Below are 15,679 nucleotides of genomic sequence, written 5' to 3' on the forward strand. Positions count from 1 at the left end.
CCTGCACCTTATGAATATTTTTTGGGGGGGAGGCACTGCAGTGCTACTTCAGGGTCGCCCGAGCAGGTCAGGCTCACCACCCCACATCTCACATGGCTCAAAGCAGAGCACAGAAACAGAGATAACCACCCAAACTGAGCCCTGCTGCCTTTGCTGCTCCCTCCTTATTCCAGCAAGAAGAAAGAACAAGAGACTCAAAAGATAAATCCTATTGTTTTACCCATGAATAAACCTCCAGGTGGTTGTGCTTATGTTAATGCTTAATGCTGAACTGTAGCTCTTCTGTTTCCCTGCAAAGAACCAAGGATGGGAGGTTTTTTTCAGACATGCTCACACTGCCCTTTGTTTCCCAGTGGGAATCAATCCCTGCCATTCACCGGAGCCTTGAAATCCACTGAGCACTTCTGAAGACACCACTGCCAGTATTCAGCCACCAAAGGCTTTGCTACAAATAAGCAAAATATTTACTTACAAAGTGTAAGCTCCAAAACATGCCGTGGCAACTAAATAAATCCAGCAATCCATTCTGAATGCAGACAAAGACTGATTTCAAGCCATCAAAGCCTGTCAAAATGCATTTACCAGGTTGAACGTTTTTACAACATTAACCATCATTTTTCATTGTAAGCCACCTACTCGTGAGCTTTAATAGATGAAATAGATGATTCTGGATAAATAGGATTTTGCTATAGGGAAAAAGGGAAATTATTGAGCTTAGTTTCAAATATTTGATGTGCTCAGTTATAACTATTCCCAATTATTATGGAAATGGCTCGGTTATCAGGATTTATCTGCTAAACGACGTCTAAATGGATCTCATCAGTGTAACCTGGGGAGAGAAAAAGCAGCATATAAGGATATATCTATCTGGGAATGCTTACTCTTACTCTTCCCTCCAGTTGTCTATAAACATTACGTTTGACAACATTTATTAGCATAATTCTTCCCCTGGAAGTTACACAAAATTACACAAAAGTTGAGAAGAAAAGCAGGTGGGCCAGAGCCCTGCAGTGCAGCCTGCACTGCTGTGCACACACACACACACTGCTGTTGACAAGAGTGCATCTTTGATAGAGATTATCTAGAAATGAGACTTCTGCAGTGGGCTCTTGTGCGAGCTCTGTTCAACTTCTGGTAGCTTTGATTTGTAAAGAAGGGTGCTAGTATTCTCCCACTGTTGTCAGCAAAGCTGTCAGCTCAGATGCACTCTGAGCTTCCAAAGATGTCTTTTTGCAGGGACATGCATCACCTCCATCCCTGTGAGCACACACACTCGGACCAAGAGCTGCAGCTGCTGACAAAGCCTGCAGCTTTCCATGGAGAAGGTGCACGGAGCAGGCAGGTAGCAGCCCTGGTACCTTCATATTCTGGCAGGGAAGGCCCTACCTAGCATAGGACAGGACATCAGGCTCAGGACATCTGAGCCCAGCTGCACTCGGTGCATTCATCCTTCATGAGCCCAAGCAACATCTCATCAGCAAATCTATGTTGGTGCACCAGTAACATTATAGACCCTGCAGTGACACAGGAACCTCCACACACTGCAGTCATTGGCCATGCAACAAAAGGTATCTCTTGTGTGTTTCCAAATGCCTTAGGTATTTATTTTAACACATGGAACACCTCTTTGGTTTTGTTTTTATCCCTGTTCCCTGCCATCATTTACATTACTGTTGCTGGTAACCATAAATCAGTGATGTGTGTACATATGATTAAAGATGTGCAGACCCCTAGTACCACATATACAGTTTAATAAGATGAGGAAGAACAATACTACCTAATTAAATGTACCTACAACTGATCAAAGTGATGAATAAAGTAAAATTATAAATTCTAAGACTCAAAAATGTAGCAGAATCGAGGCATAAGAGAAAAAAAAAATGCCAATACACCTCAGTAACTTGAAGTGGCCTTTAACTTCCAGCAGTGGCTGCACAGCAGGGCTGCTCCTCCCTACCTGGCTCGTGAACACAGCACAGCAGCTTCAGCAGCACACGGTGAAACCAAACAGAAAGCACAGCTCAGCACCTGGCCCTGTCTGCAACCAAGTCAGGAGTTCAGACGTTACTGGTGGGGTTACTTGTAAGGCCTGATTTGCAGGACCTGAGATCACCTGCATGCTTCCAGCAGTTCCGTGCCATTGAGTGGGAAGGGACCTTTAAAGGTCATCTAGTCCAACTGCCCTGCAAGGAACCTGCTCCGTTTCTCTGCCACCACGTTTAAAAGATAACAACTGAAGGAGCAGAGCTTCAGCAGCAGCTGAGGAAGGGCTTTCAGAGCAGTGCTCGTGTGAGGAGAGAGAAGAAACAACAGCAACAGAAAACGGGAGGGTAGAAGATTAACAAAGAGACAACAAATGCGCAGTGGAGCAAGACAAACAAATCCAAGCTTTCTGTTTCGGTTCCGAACGCGGTGCACGCAGCACGGGGGAGCTCCCCGTGACCGCTGGAGATCGGAGACCAAACTTCAGACCCACGAAGTGGGGTGTGCACGGACTCGGTTCCGTTTCCCCTCCCAGCTGCTCGTTTCCTATCCGAAGGAGCCGGGAAGCCCGGGGCAGGAGCGGCGTCACGGCTAAAACTGAGGCTCGGATATCGCCCGCACCGACGTGCGGTTATTAAAGGACAGCAGAAGCGGCTCGTACAGCGGCTGCGTGAAACACAGCCCCGCAACCCGACCCGTTACACACAAAGTTTCCCTGCACGCAGCACACGGCCCCGACCCCCACCGCCAAGCCAGAAGGAGCAGCGATTTACCCCCACCCCACGGGCAGCCCCGCTCACTTGTCGAGCCAGAAGGTCCACGCAGAGTGCAGCGGCAGTCCCGGGGCCTCGGCCCCCTCCTCGTGGCCGCCCTGGGACAGCGGGGGCTGGGGGGGCCGCGGGCCCGGGGTGTTCAGCTCCATATCCTGCCCGGCCCGGGCCCGCAGCACCGCCCCCGGGGGATGGGGCGGGACGGGGGAGGGCACGGGGTGGGGACCGTGGATCACCGAGTCCAACCCCTGGCGGCTCCGCACGGCCCCACCCGAACCCGAACCCGAACCCATACCCATACCCATACCCATACCCATACCCATTGCTGACGCTCAGTGAGCTCCAGCAGCTCAGCGCTGCGCCCACCGCAGCCGGACCCCTTCCCTCACCCCTCTCCTGATTCATCTTTCCAGACGTGAAAGGGTTAATTTGTTTCTTCTCATCTTCTGTACCACCTGTTAGATGTGCACGCTCGTTTAAAGGGAGGTGTTTCTCATAATCCAGCACGGGCTCGCGTTATTTTTATAATAGTATTTTTTCTTTTTTTAAATTAAGATTCTCCCCAGTGGGACTGTACTCTGTAGTAAAGTTAAACACCCACATAAGAGATAGCAGGATCAAAGACCGTGAATCACATAGGATTCCTCACAAGCACCGTTAGTAGGATGAATAATTTTATACGTGCTCCTTCCTAAAAGAGAAATCAATGGAGCTGCGCTCCTCCAAAGCAATGAAATCTGGCAGTGAGTGAGGGCAGAGATCGCCCATGAGAAGCAATCTGTACAGTGACAGTGAAGAAACAAGAAAAAGTTAATGATTATGTTGTGCAGATGGAAAATGCTAACTGCTCAGCTAAATTAAATAAGAGCTGGAAAACCAGTTGCACCATCTCTCGCAATCTAATTTACTGCTCTTTAAATAGAAGGCAAGATAATGACCAGAGAGTTCAGAGTCTGAAATTCATTGCTGTGCCCACTCTGAGCACACTCCCTGTTTTAACAGTGAGCCCATCCGAGATGCTAATCCTAAGTAAAGTGCCACAATAGATGGCTGTATCTGGGCACAGCAGCCTGGGTATGCTAGGAGAGCTGGAGAAGAGAGTAGGAGTGCACTGATTTGCTGTGATCTGAAGGGGCAGCACTCTCCCCTGGGCCGCCAACAACCTTTGTGCCCGTGACATTCTTGTTGTCCCTCTGCTGAGACTGCCAGTGAAGTGTTAATTTTTTACTATGCTGCACAATCCCTCTGGAACTAAAGGCAGAACCAGCAGCACACCTTACAAACATCACATCCCTCTGAAGCCACCTCTGATGGCACGCACCCACTTCAGCAGAAGCCTCCAGATTCCATCAGCAGAGAGCTGCTCATCCTCCAGAACATTACAGCTGAGGCAGAAAACAAATGATTTTGCTGCAAACAACCTGAGCTGTAAGGAACAATATCAAAGCACAACCCCCACGCTTCCAAGACAGCAACTACCAGGCAGCACAGCCTGTGTCATTATGCCAAATGAGACATGTAAACCTCCATTTATTTCTTGTTTACAGCAGTGAATACCAGGCTTCGCAGGGGCACAACGTGTGTCGTGGGAATCTCAGATAACAGTAAATTAATCTGGATTGGGAGGAAGGGCAATCACAGGATGCATTGAATTAGAATATACATCCTTCGCCTACAGAGATCTCTAAGAAGTCGTGACACAGAGGCAGGAACACATCTCCCGAGGAGGATCACAAGGAGAAACGAAGGTGAGAGCAGCACCCGATCCTGCTCAGCCACTGTGCCCTGAACAAAACCAATTCAGAGATTAGGAGGTACAGGAAATTGCTACAATTTGAGAGAGAGATTTATAGCCTTTAATTAACAATGCATTTCATTGATATTTGCCAGATATCTAGAATGTTCACTTTGGAAGAAGCCCTGCTGATGCCCTCTCCTGTGCTTCTGTACCTTTCCTGGCAAATTTGCAACACACACACACAAAATATTTAAGGCTTTTCTGCCATGAGAAGTTCTTGTACATCAGAACTGGGTGACATCAGCAGGAAGGTCAGCTCAGCTGATTGAAGCCTGGTAACAGCTGAAATTTTCCCACTCAAGGACTGCCAGGGTGGATTGGGAAGAAAGAAAACAAATAAACAAACAAATAAATACGTGAGGTGGAGTGGGAGATGCAGTTCTGGCCCATTCTTCATTGCTTTCCTGCACCCAGTTTTAAGCACCTCTTTGCTATAAGGGCCCAAGTGCTTTCTCATGGAGCTGACTAGAGCTGAAGCAGGCTCATTACAGCTGGAAAAAAACACTGTAACTCCCTCTGTGGTCTTGACATTTGAAGCGCTGCCCTTATCATCCCCTCTGATCCCCGAGCCTGGCAGTAACACACGCTCGAGGCATCTGCCTGCTTGGGTGGCTTTTCCCACAGCTCCTGCTCCCAGCTAGAGCTGAGGACTGCAAAGGACTTGCAATGTGAGCAGCAGTGGCAGGAAGGGGCAGATAGCTTCTTAAAACATTCAGGACTATCCCTTCCCTTGCTGGCAGTTGTGTAACATCACTATGGCAACTACAATGCTTGCATACACAAAAAAAAATATTAGGAAAGCATTAGGCTTATTTTAGCTATGTTTTAACACTGTTTAACACCTGCAAGTGATGAAGAGAACAAGCACCATCTGAGCAGCCACGTTGTACTGACACACTGGAAGCCTTCCACAGCCGTTTCCGAGGCAATAGGTATGACACCTTGGAGAACATCAAGCCAGTAACTGGTTTTTGCTTATTTGGTTCTCCTAATAAACAACGAACTTTGTGAAATGTTGAGAAAGACCTCTGTCTAGCTGAAGCTTCACTTTTTCACTTTGAATGAGAGCCAGCTGCAGCATTAGCCTTCTCAGCCTTGATTGCTGGCTGGAGCACAAGCCCTTGCTGCTGTGCCCAGCTGCTGCTGGTGTCCTGCTGGCTTGCAGAGCCAACAGCCATGAAATGTGATTTCTGTACCAAAGGCTGGTGTCACGATCACTGGCTCTTGAAACACTGCCTGTGCCTTCAGAAGAATATTAAGCAATGTGAGAGCTGCTTCTGATCACTCCTCGGGAAGATAAACTGATGAAGTGAAAGCCAAAGCAGAGGTGAGGATGAAGGGATTTGATTTGATATTTGCTTCCAAAGGCTTAAATAAACGTTTTTTAAAACCTAAAGCATGATATTAAAGAGTTGAATCCAAACGCTTTTGGCAAAAGCTCCCCCATCTAGGAATGATTTCATATCAGCCAAGCTGTTAAGCAGAGGTTGTCATGGAAACAAGTTATATTCAAATGATATGGCCAGAGATATACTGTATTTAGTGAGTTCTTCATTTGCTGCATATTGGGAACATGTCAGAACTAAACTATATTGCATAACTTCGTTTTGTTCAAAACAAACTGGCTCGTGCTCTCTGTTCTTCTGGCAGGCATGAGCCAGTGCATGGGACAGCGAGCAGCAGCGAGCACTGCTCTGCAGGACAGGCTCTTCCCCTCTGCCTCCTGAGAGCTGCATTCCACAGAGGTCTTCCTTCAGGGGCATGGAGCTACCAGAACTCATGCACATGTGGACATCCCACAAATGTCCATCACCTCCTTGCAAACACAGCCTACCACTCAAGTTTCTGTCTGTGAATGATGCTGGCACAAATCTCAGACAGGACTCTGGATACTGAGTTCCTACATCCACTTTTTTCCACCGTGGAGCTGTTAAGAAGTGCAAAAGGAGTGCAGCTTTTACACAACAGTGTGCAAAGGAAAGTACTTTCGGTGCTCTCCTAAGAGGTGGAGAAGTTCTGATTGCCCAAGAGAAGCTGACCGTTAGGAAAAGCTTAAACAAAAGTAAAACTTTGCCCTTGAAGCCATCACAGAGCTGCATAACTACACTGTAGAACACTGCACAGAGGTGACAGCACATCACAGCCTCTGGTTCCAGGGGCTTGTGAAAATCCAGTGGGGGTTTGCTCACTTCCAGGGCTAAATTTTTCTCTGCTTTCTCTTCCTTACAGTTTATTAAGCAAAAAACCAACACCAAATAGCAACTCAGGTATATGAGAAAGCAAGTAAAATCCAGGAGGTTTTTTGTGTTGTTTTTTTTTCCTGCCAGAAGTGAATGTGCTCATGAAGAAAGCAGTACAAGCTCCCTGCCTGCCTCAGCTCAGCGCACTGGTTTGAAGGATATCACTCTTTTCAGGTGCTTTGCTTTGCAGAATCACAGCTCTGTTTCGTCACAACTGTTCATGAAGTTTCAGCCTGACCCAAAGTCCTTTACAAATACATAAAGGCATTTATTACACTAAATATGCTTTAGATAATATCTTTGTTTTTGACCCAGCTGCTTCTGGGGAGCAGAACTGGCATAATGTCCAACCTATGCACCAGGCTTTGGGAGACCTGAATTTCTGATACAGCTTTGGACAACAGGCTTCTGATTTCACTCCTTCCTGTTCCCCGTGCATGGGAGGCATTACACCTATCCTGGGACCTAAAGAAACAGTGCCTAGTGAAGATGAGGCAGAAATGCAAGAAACCTGTGGACCTCAAATCTGAGCTGAATTATTGGGCACAACCTCCAAACAGCTTTCCTTTGCTTATTTCCCAGCAAAATCTCTGCAAGTGTTTTACTTAGATATTGCTTCCCTAAGCATGGGGATCTCAAAATAGCATCACCCGCCATGCTATTCTGTGTTAAGTTAAATCCAAAGGAATATTATTGGCACCACATCTGGCAATTGCTTTGATGTGGAACACGAGCTTAAATACTGATCCTTTTTTTTGACAGGCAGCCTGGTATACAGCTGAAGGAAATAATATGAAAGAGTCACATCCTACACACTGAGCAGAACACATTACCCTGTGCTGCAGTGTGAGCCATGGGTGGAAGCTTCATCTTGTACTGATATTGCAAGAAATGTAAGAATTATAAAATAGAAATATATATATATTTATAAACTCATTTGCGCAGACCTGGTGCTCATCTCATGCACATTACGAGTTCAGTACCACTCACTGAACTTTCTCATCACCCTCCAGCAAATGGTACCCACTGAAGGCAGTGAAACCAAAGGCCCCTCCGGAAAAAGACCACTAGAGGGAGACTGACTTCATACTGTGACATTGATCCCGCACCTCCATCGCCGGATTCAGATCGAGTGTGCTCCATACAGCTCAGGTCAAAATTGCTTGGCTGCTTCTTATCATCTAAAAGTGGATGAAACGAATAGGTCACGTTTGCCTTAGTTACTGTAAAGTGGGAGAGCGTTGTGCAAATGGGATCAAGCAGTCACATATCCTACTGTTAGCAAGAGGTGAGACCCAGCCTATTAAAAAAACACACCAAAAAATACCCCAGCCACTGAAAATACTAATAACTGTATCCTAGCAACATCACAGATTCCTTGTGGACTTTGTTCTGGAGCCTACAGTCTTATTTCATCAAAATTATTGACTTTCTCAAAGTCTCTAAACGACCGTCAAAAAACCAGTTAGTGCTTAAAAAATACAAACATTTAATTAGTCGCATTAATAAGCAAAAAAGAAAAGGAGCATTGCGTGCTAGCACTGCCTTTTCACGGAGCTCAGTTTAGCACCCTTTGAAATCAGTGTCAAAATCTCCACTTTATTTGCTGGCAAGAGAGCCAGGTCCCACCTTAGGGGAGAAAAGCTGCAAATGGGGGTTGGCAGATGGGAGCTGTTCCCCAGGTTGGACTCGCACATTGCTCAGCTGAAATCCACGCAGCTCCCCACGGCTCTTCTAATCGTTGTGTTGCTGTTGTGAAGGTAGAATGGCATTTACACGGGATGCAGGAGCTTTGCACCACGCACATAACCAATGTAAACCAAATAAGGGTGGAGAAGGAGAACTAAAACAAACAGCAGCAGCAACAAAACCCAACGACACAGAAACTGGCTGCTCGTTATCCGTAACAGCTTGCACGACGATCCGAGCAAACTGGGGGGAATTTTGGCATTTAGCTCAGAGTTTGGGTAGGCTCAGATTTCGGGCACAATTTTCACTCAGTTCCAAAGTACATCACAGCTTTTCTGACAGCTTTTCTCTGTTATTTCAAGCTCTGCTTCAGTAAGTTAGCAAGACCTTTTACCAGAGAGGAAGTGCCATTAAAATAATAAATTCCTTTTCATCAGACTGCCTTAAAAGCTCAGCTGATAGAATAGTACGATAAAAAATACTTCTCATGCTTCACTTGGCCCACAAAGTTGCCTGAGACTCACAAACACTTCTAAACTGCAAAACCTTTTTATGCCCTATTTCTGTAGTTCAAAATTAACCAAGAGTGTCTCTGTTGAAGAAAGCCATTTAAGCATGGCAGCGTTAGCAGCTCTCTGTCCTTGAGCGTGAATCCAATGATGGCTTGATTTCAATTCCAGATGTGGGGCTGAATTGTTTGTACTGCTTCAGAAGCAGTTTGGGAAGGAGTGGCACTGATGTCTGAGCGCCTGTTCTGCTTGCTTAGGATCGCACTAACACATCGCTGGATTAGGATCCCATTCCCATCTGGCACAGGCTTTGCCACACTAGATTACCTAAGGACCTAGCATTGAACTCATGGATTCTCATCCTGTGAGACACTGCTGTGGACCTGGAGCAGGAGCAGAAAGGCTCAGTGCTGGGGACATCTCGTGCATCGCTGGGGCTGTGCTCTGCAGCAGGGGAGCTCTTCTGCAAAAGCTTCAGAAGAGCAGCGTGTCCTCGGCCATTCAGCATCTCAGCTGAGAAGAGCAGTGAGAGAAGCGAGCAGGAGGCAGCTATTCTTCCCCTCTGCTTTCTTCCCTCTCCATTGAGCACACTTTAAAGGCCCATTCCCTTTGCAGGGCACTCAGAACTTCCAGCAAGTGGCACACACAGAGGCACTCAGAGCCATGATACCTGCGTCTGGTTATTTCCAGTCAAAATAATCTCCTACTCAATTATGGAGAAGAATAGAGGAGCTCAGCCTGACTCACAGTCACATGGGGGAAAAATGAGAGGAGTTGCTGGAGTTCAAAACGTTCTGCTGCTGTGGAGGAGGATCATTGCAGCGGGAAGGATTGCTGCTCTGCAGCAGCGCAGCTCTGAGGGATGGAGGAGACCCGAGCCCGCTCCCCGCTGTGCCAAATGCACTCCTCCACTCTTCTCTCCTCCCTCCCCAGGAGAGCACACGGAGTATTGCACAACCAGGGAGAAGCCCTTGGAAGATGCGAGGGCTGTCAGATGCCACTCTCCAAACGCAGGCAGAGCAATTTTGGGTTCAGCAGTGACACTAATGCTCCATCTGCTCTGCTCTACTGTCATTTGTTCATTTGGTGTGCCTGTGCCAGCACTTCTGTGAACAAAGACACATCCAAACCCTTTGCCGCTGCCCTGCTGACCAAAGAATCACACTCAGAGCAACGGCAGCACCCTGCCCCAACCCCCTGCCCCAACACCTGTGCAATGCCTTCCCAAAGCTGCTTCAAAGCTGCCCTCCCACATTTTGCTGCCATGTAGCACAGCTGTGCCCTGCTTAAAAAGGGCAAGCATGACTCCTGTCCAAAGCATTCATTTGAGGTGGTAGCATAAATTTTGCAGACATAGAGCCTCTCACTATTTTCACATTAGCCAGTGCCTAAACAGTACCTCAATGTGACATCTTTTCATTCCGCTGTTGTCGCCAAGTATTGGTGAGAGCTTGAAGCTCTCTACAGCTGCCTGCAAAAAGGGTGCAGCGAGGTGTTCCCAAATAACAGTGATAGGACAAGAGGGAATTGCCTCACGTTGCACCTGGGGAGGCTCAGATTGGATGTTAGGAGAAATTTCTTCTCAGACAGTGATAGTCTGCCCAGGGAGGTGGAGTGGTCATCATCCCTGAAGTTGTTCCAGAACTGAGGGGATGTGGCACTGAGGGACATGGTCAGTGGGCACGGTGGGGACGCATTGGGGTTGGACTTGGGGATCTTAGAGGTCTTTCTCAACTTCAATGGTTCTATGATTCCTTGACTACTATACATGAAAACCTTCCAATGCCTGAATTGCATGCGATGGCAAAATCATTGTGGCTGACTGCTCCCAACTGCCCACTTCCCAGTGGTGCTCTGCCATGGCAGGAGCTCAGGCTTTAACCTTCAGGCACAGTGTGACGTTTCCTGCTTCCCTTGGATCACCCAGGAGATAACACTTTGGTTTCTGCCACTGAGGCTGCCCCTGCACTTCTTTCTGACTTCAGTTCTACAGGTGGAAGAAAGATGAGCCAGCAGATTGCTGCCAGCCTGGTACAGCAGCATGAATTACAGCAGTTCCTGAGCCAGCTCAGCTGTGCTGTTGTGCATGCAGGTAGGCACAGAGGAGAGAAGCAGGCGAGCTGCTGCCTTGCTCACAGAGGATGGTAAAGTACTCCATGCTCCTCCACAGGGCCACATGCCCGAGGAGCAACCAGTCCTGGGCTGCTGGCAGTGGCTCCAGTGCCCCAGGCATGAGGTTGCCCCCATGTCCTGCAGGCAGCTGCTCCTGGTGCCAGCTGCAGAGAGGACACCACGCACTCAGTGCTTGTCACCGCCTGCATGGGTAACGCCTGGGAAATCACAGAGAGTACTGAGCAACCCGTGGGCAATCTCTGTCACAGCACAACTCCGGTGCAAATGAGAAACCTAACTACTGAGAACAGCTCAGATGTGTTGGTAGAAAGCAAAAAGCAGCCTCAATTATCTGCCTTTGTGTGTGTGTCTGTTGTGCTTTCAGCATTTCTTTGCTCTCCATAAATACCAGATCCAAACCAGAGCCACAGGCGAGGGTTTGGTTGCCCTCAACCATCCTTTGGGCTGAAGTCTGCTGTGGGTACCACCAACGTCCAAACAGTAGGGCTGCTCTGAATGCCTGAGGACAGCACCCCACTCACAAAGCCCTGCTCCAAGGCTGCTCCGCCAGCACCACCAGCATTCAGGGCTGATGCAGATAATTTAATTGCTGTCATTTCTGGAATAACACTGAGTTGGCTTTTAATAGAACGTTTGAAAAAAGGTTTTGGATGTGCCCTTCACAAGAGGCCATGACGGAAATTCAGCGGCAGCACAATAATTGCATTAGCATCTTCAGCACGCCTAGGGCCTTGTCCTAAATATCCTGCTTTTCTGCCTGTTTAGGTGCAACAGACCCCAAATGTCAGAGGCGGCATCGCCTCGGTGCTCCCGCTGAGATGTCTGTCTGTCCATCAGCTCGCCGCAGAGCTGCGCTCCCCGTCCAGCGGGGACACCCGCAGCAACAGGCGGCATCCTCCCTCCGCGCACACCCCGGGAGAGCTCCGGCATGGCCGTACCCGGCAGCAGCACGCTTCTGACTGCGGCACGGTGCATCTCCGCCACGCGGATACCCGCACGCTGCGGCTCTCAGCGGGCACGTCCGTGGGTGCGCACCCACCCTCCAGCCGTGACTTCACCCCTCCGCCCTCGGCTCTCTGGGGCCGCTCGGCGGAGCACCACACACCGCCAGCGGCTCAGCCCCGGAGCGGGGAGCGGGGCGAGGAGGGGGGGACCGGCGGTTCAGCCCCGGGCAGCGCTGCGGCAGCGGAACCTCCGCACCGCTCCGCGCCGCTGCGCGCTCTCCTCGGTCCCGCGCTCCGCAGGGGCCGGGCTGCGCGGGGGGCGGAGGCAGTTGCGGAGAGAGGGAGGGAGGGAGGGAGGGAAGGAAGGAAGGAAAGAAGGAGGGAGGGGGATTTACCCCATTGTCCTCGCCGGGAGCTGGGCAGAGCCGCCGCCGCTGTGCGCAGGCTCGGCCGGCCCCTCGCCCCGCGCGGCGGCGGAGCAGCTCGGCGCCGGTAAGGGAGGGGAGGGGGGGCTCCACGCCGCTCCGCGCGTCGCCCCGGGGGCCCCTTCCTTCCTCCATCCCTCCCCACCATGGGGCGGCGGCGGCGCGGGGCGCGGCCCTAACGGGGAGCGGAGCCGCATGGCCCGCGGGGAGTGCGGCGGCAGCGCCGCTCCTCGCCCGAGCGGCGGCGGAGGCGGCGGAGGCGGAGTGGGGAGAACGGCGGCGGGGATGGGGGCTCCGCGCGGCGCGGGGCGGAAGGTGGAAGGCGGCGGTGATGGCGGGGCCCGCGGCCCCGGAGCGCTGCCGCGGCGCTGAGCCCCCCGGGCCTGCCGCGAGGAGAAGGAGGAGGAGGAGGAGGAAGGACCCGATGGCGAACAGCAGCGAGCTGGGGAGCAGCAGCAGCCCGCACCTGCCCAGCGCCGGCGGCCTGCTGAGCGCATCCGGGCTGAAGCTGGCCACGCTGGGGTTGATCCTCTGCGTGAGCCTGGCGGGCAACGTGCTCTTCGCTTGGCTCATCCTCAAGGACCGACACCTGCACCGTGCCCCGTACTATCTGCTGCTGGACCTCTGCTTGGCCGACGGGCTCCGCTCGCTGGCCTGCTTCCCCTTCGTCATGCTGTCGGTGCGCAGCGGGGCCGCCTGGCCCCACGGGCTGCTCAGCTGCAAGGTGCTGGCCTTCCTGGCCGTGCTGTTCTGCTTCCACGCCGCCTTCCTGCTCTTCTGCGTGGGGGTCACGCGCTACATGGCCATCGCCCACCACCGCTTCTACGCCAAGCGCATGACGGGCTGGACCTGCCTGGCTGTGGTGTGCATGGTGTGGACTCTCTCCATGGCCATGGCCTTCCCACCCGTCTTCGATGTGGGCACCTACAAGTTCATCCGGGAGGAGGAGCAGTGCATCTTTGAGCACCGCTACGTCAAGGCCAATGACACGCTGGGCTTCATGCTCATGCTGGCGGCCGTCATCGCCGCCACCCACTTGGTCTACATCAAGCTGCTCTTCTTCATCCATGGCCACCGCAAGATGAAGCCGGCCCAGCTGGTCCCGGCCATCAGCCAGAACTGGACCTTCCATGGGCCAGGGGCCACGGGCCAGGCAGCGGCTAACTGGACGGCTGGCTTTGGGAGGGGGCCCACGCCGCCCACCCTGGTGGGCATCAGGCAGGCCACTCACAGCCAGATCAAGAGGCTGCTGGTGCTGGAGGAATTTAAGATGGAGAAAAGGCTCTGCAAGATGTTTTACATGATCACCTTGCTTTTCCTGCTTCTCTGGTCCCCCTACATTGTGGCCTGCTACCTGCGGGTCTTCATTAAGGCCAGCTCCATCCCCCAGGTCTACCTGACCACCTCTGTCTGGATGACATTTGCCCAGGCCGGGGTCAACCCCATCCTCTGCTTCATCTTCAACAAGGAGCTCAGGGTCTGCCTCCGAGCCCACTTCCCGTGCTGCCAAAGCATCCAGAGCACCCAAGGCACCATCCTGTGTGATCTCAAGAGCTTTGGGATGTAGGGGGTCTTCCTCAGCCTATCAAAGAAAGATGGATACCATTTTCCATGTTTCTGCATATGATCTCAAGAAAGTGTGACCTGTGGGGGACTGAGCCACCACCCGGCACCCAAACCTTAGGCTGTAAGAAGCTATTTCATTTATTTTTCTATATTTTGTGTATGCTCTCCAGAACATAACAGCTTGCTGTCTATGGAAGCAGGTACTTGAGCAGAACACCCCCAAACCTTAGGCTGTATGAAGCTGTTTCTCTTTGTGATTATGTGGTTTTTAAACAACAAAACAGGGCTCCAAGTTTCTGGTCTTGCTAACGTTTCTAGACATGGTTCCAACAGTTATGGATTAAGGCCATGACATTTTCTTTTTTTTTCTTTCTTTCTTTTCCTATTCCTGTCTGTTTTGATAAAGGCTTAACAATTTTACTCATGTAATGTTTGATAAAAGCCAAGACAATTTTATACTAAAGTTATTTTTGATGACCTCAAGAGGTGTTGTTTTCTTATCATTTGATTTCAGTGAAGAACAAGAGGACATACCTAGTGTGGTCAGGAGTCAGTTTTTGGTGGGAGCTGTGGGTTCATTCATTCTCAAATGGTTTGAGTATTTGAAGCAGTTACTTATAACTTTTGCCTGACATGCAAACAGTGTAGAACTAATTTCAATTTTCTCGTTGCACTATTTATCTGGTAATATTTCAGAACTATTTGTGAAATGTGATTTTAAAATACCAACTTGAAAAAATAATCAACTATAGCAGTTTTTAAAAACCTAGACTGAAAATTCATATTTTACTGCCTTTATAGGAAGTTATCTACAAACCTGGGTAACACTTGTACATTTTGACTGTTTTCTTTAATAAAATCTTGAAAACCTTTACTGTATGTAATTGTCTCAGAATGGCAGCATTCTGCTTTGCTGACAAATAGCTTGTGTATCTGGAAGGTTGTATGTCTTGTGTCTGAGTAGATTTCACAGCCGAGGTTATTATGGACAAGCACAATCCTTACTTGCTGTTAGATCTCAATTTAGGCGTTTTTACCAATAAAAATGACTGATGCTATTTTTAAGGAGACTTAAGTTCATGATGGGCAACAGGTTTATGTAGTGCAATGGTAGAGCAGATGACTGCGGAAGGCTGACTTCAGCTGGCAAAGCAATTCCTGATGGCTTGGGTAATACTGGTCTTAAACTGTATTCATACACATACTCAGCACGGCATCATAACTCACTTCATTTAGAAAAACTTCTCTGGAAGTGCTTCAGCTGGCAGCATGATGGCAGGATCCTGATGTGAGTCGGAGGAAGCTGTGCCCAACGCGTTGCTTTCAGGTGGATCGTGCAGCATTTAGCCAACATCAGCCACCGCAGCGCTGCAGCCTGTCACACCGAGTGACAGCGATGTTCCCATGAAGAACTCTGTGCCTGAGCTGAAAGCAGATCCTCAGAGAGCAGTCAGAGGCTGTTAGCTGTAGTGTGACTTCAGGAGTAGTGTGACTCCTGGGTAGGGTAGGACAAGGCAGGAGTACTTCCAGAACTGTCAGTGAAAGTACATCTGGGTCCAGCAGGAGTGCTGTCAAAACTTCAGATCGCGGCACCAGCTGGCTATCAGCACTGCTCATGTTTT

At 49.9% G+C, this 15,679-nt stretch overlaps 1 protein-coding gene across 1 annotated transcript; it reads left to right on the top strand.

Annotated features, from left to right (window-relative positions):
* Nucleotides 1-12,915: 12,915 nt before the first annotated feature.
* On the top strand, nucleotides 12,916-14,137 carry GPR27 (G protein-coupled receptor 27). The gene has a single exon (XM_065749250.1). The coding sequence runs from the start codon at nucleotides 12,916-12,918 to the stop codon at nucleotides 14,056-14,058; it is 1,143 nt and encodes a 380-aa protein (XP_065605322.1). The 3' UTR covers nucleotides 14,059-14,137.
* Nucleotides 14,138-15,679: the final 1,542 nt, after the last annotated feature.

This window comes from Cyrtonyx montezumae, unplaced genomic scaffold (genome assembly GCF_038088225.1).
Source record: "Cyrtonyx montezumae isolate F1298 unplaced genomic scaffold, pur_monq_1.0 scaffold_6, whole genome shotgun sequence".
In the NCBI taxonomy this organism is placed as follows: domain Eukaryota; kingdom Metazoa; phylum Chordata; class Aves; order Galliformes; family Odontophoridae; genus Cyrtonyx; species Cyrtonyx montezumae.

What these genes read in the sequence shown, in the direction of transcription:
- GPR27 (XM_065749250.1), top strand. Translation starts at nt 12,916, where the DNA reads ATGGCGAACAGCAGCGAGCTGGGGAGCAGCAGCAGCCCGCACCTGCCC.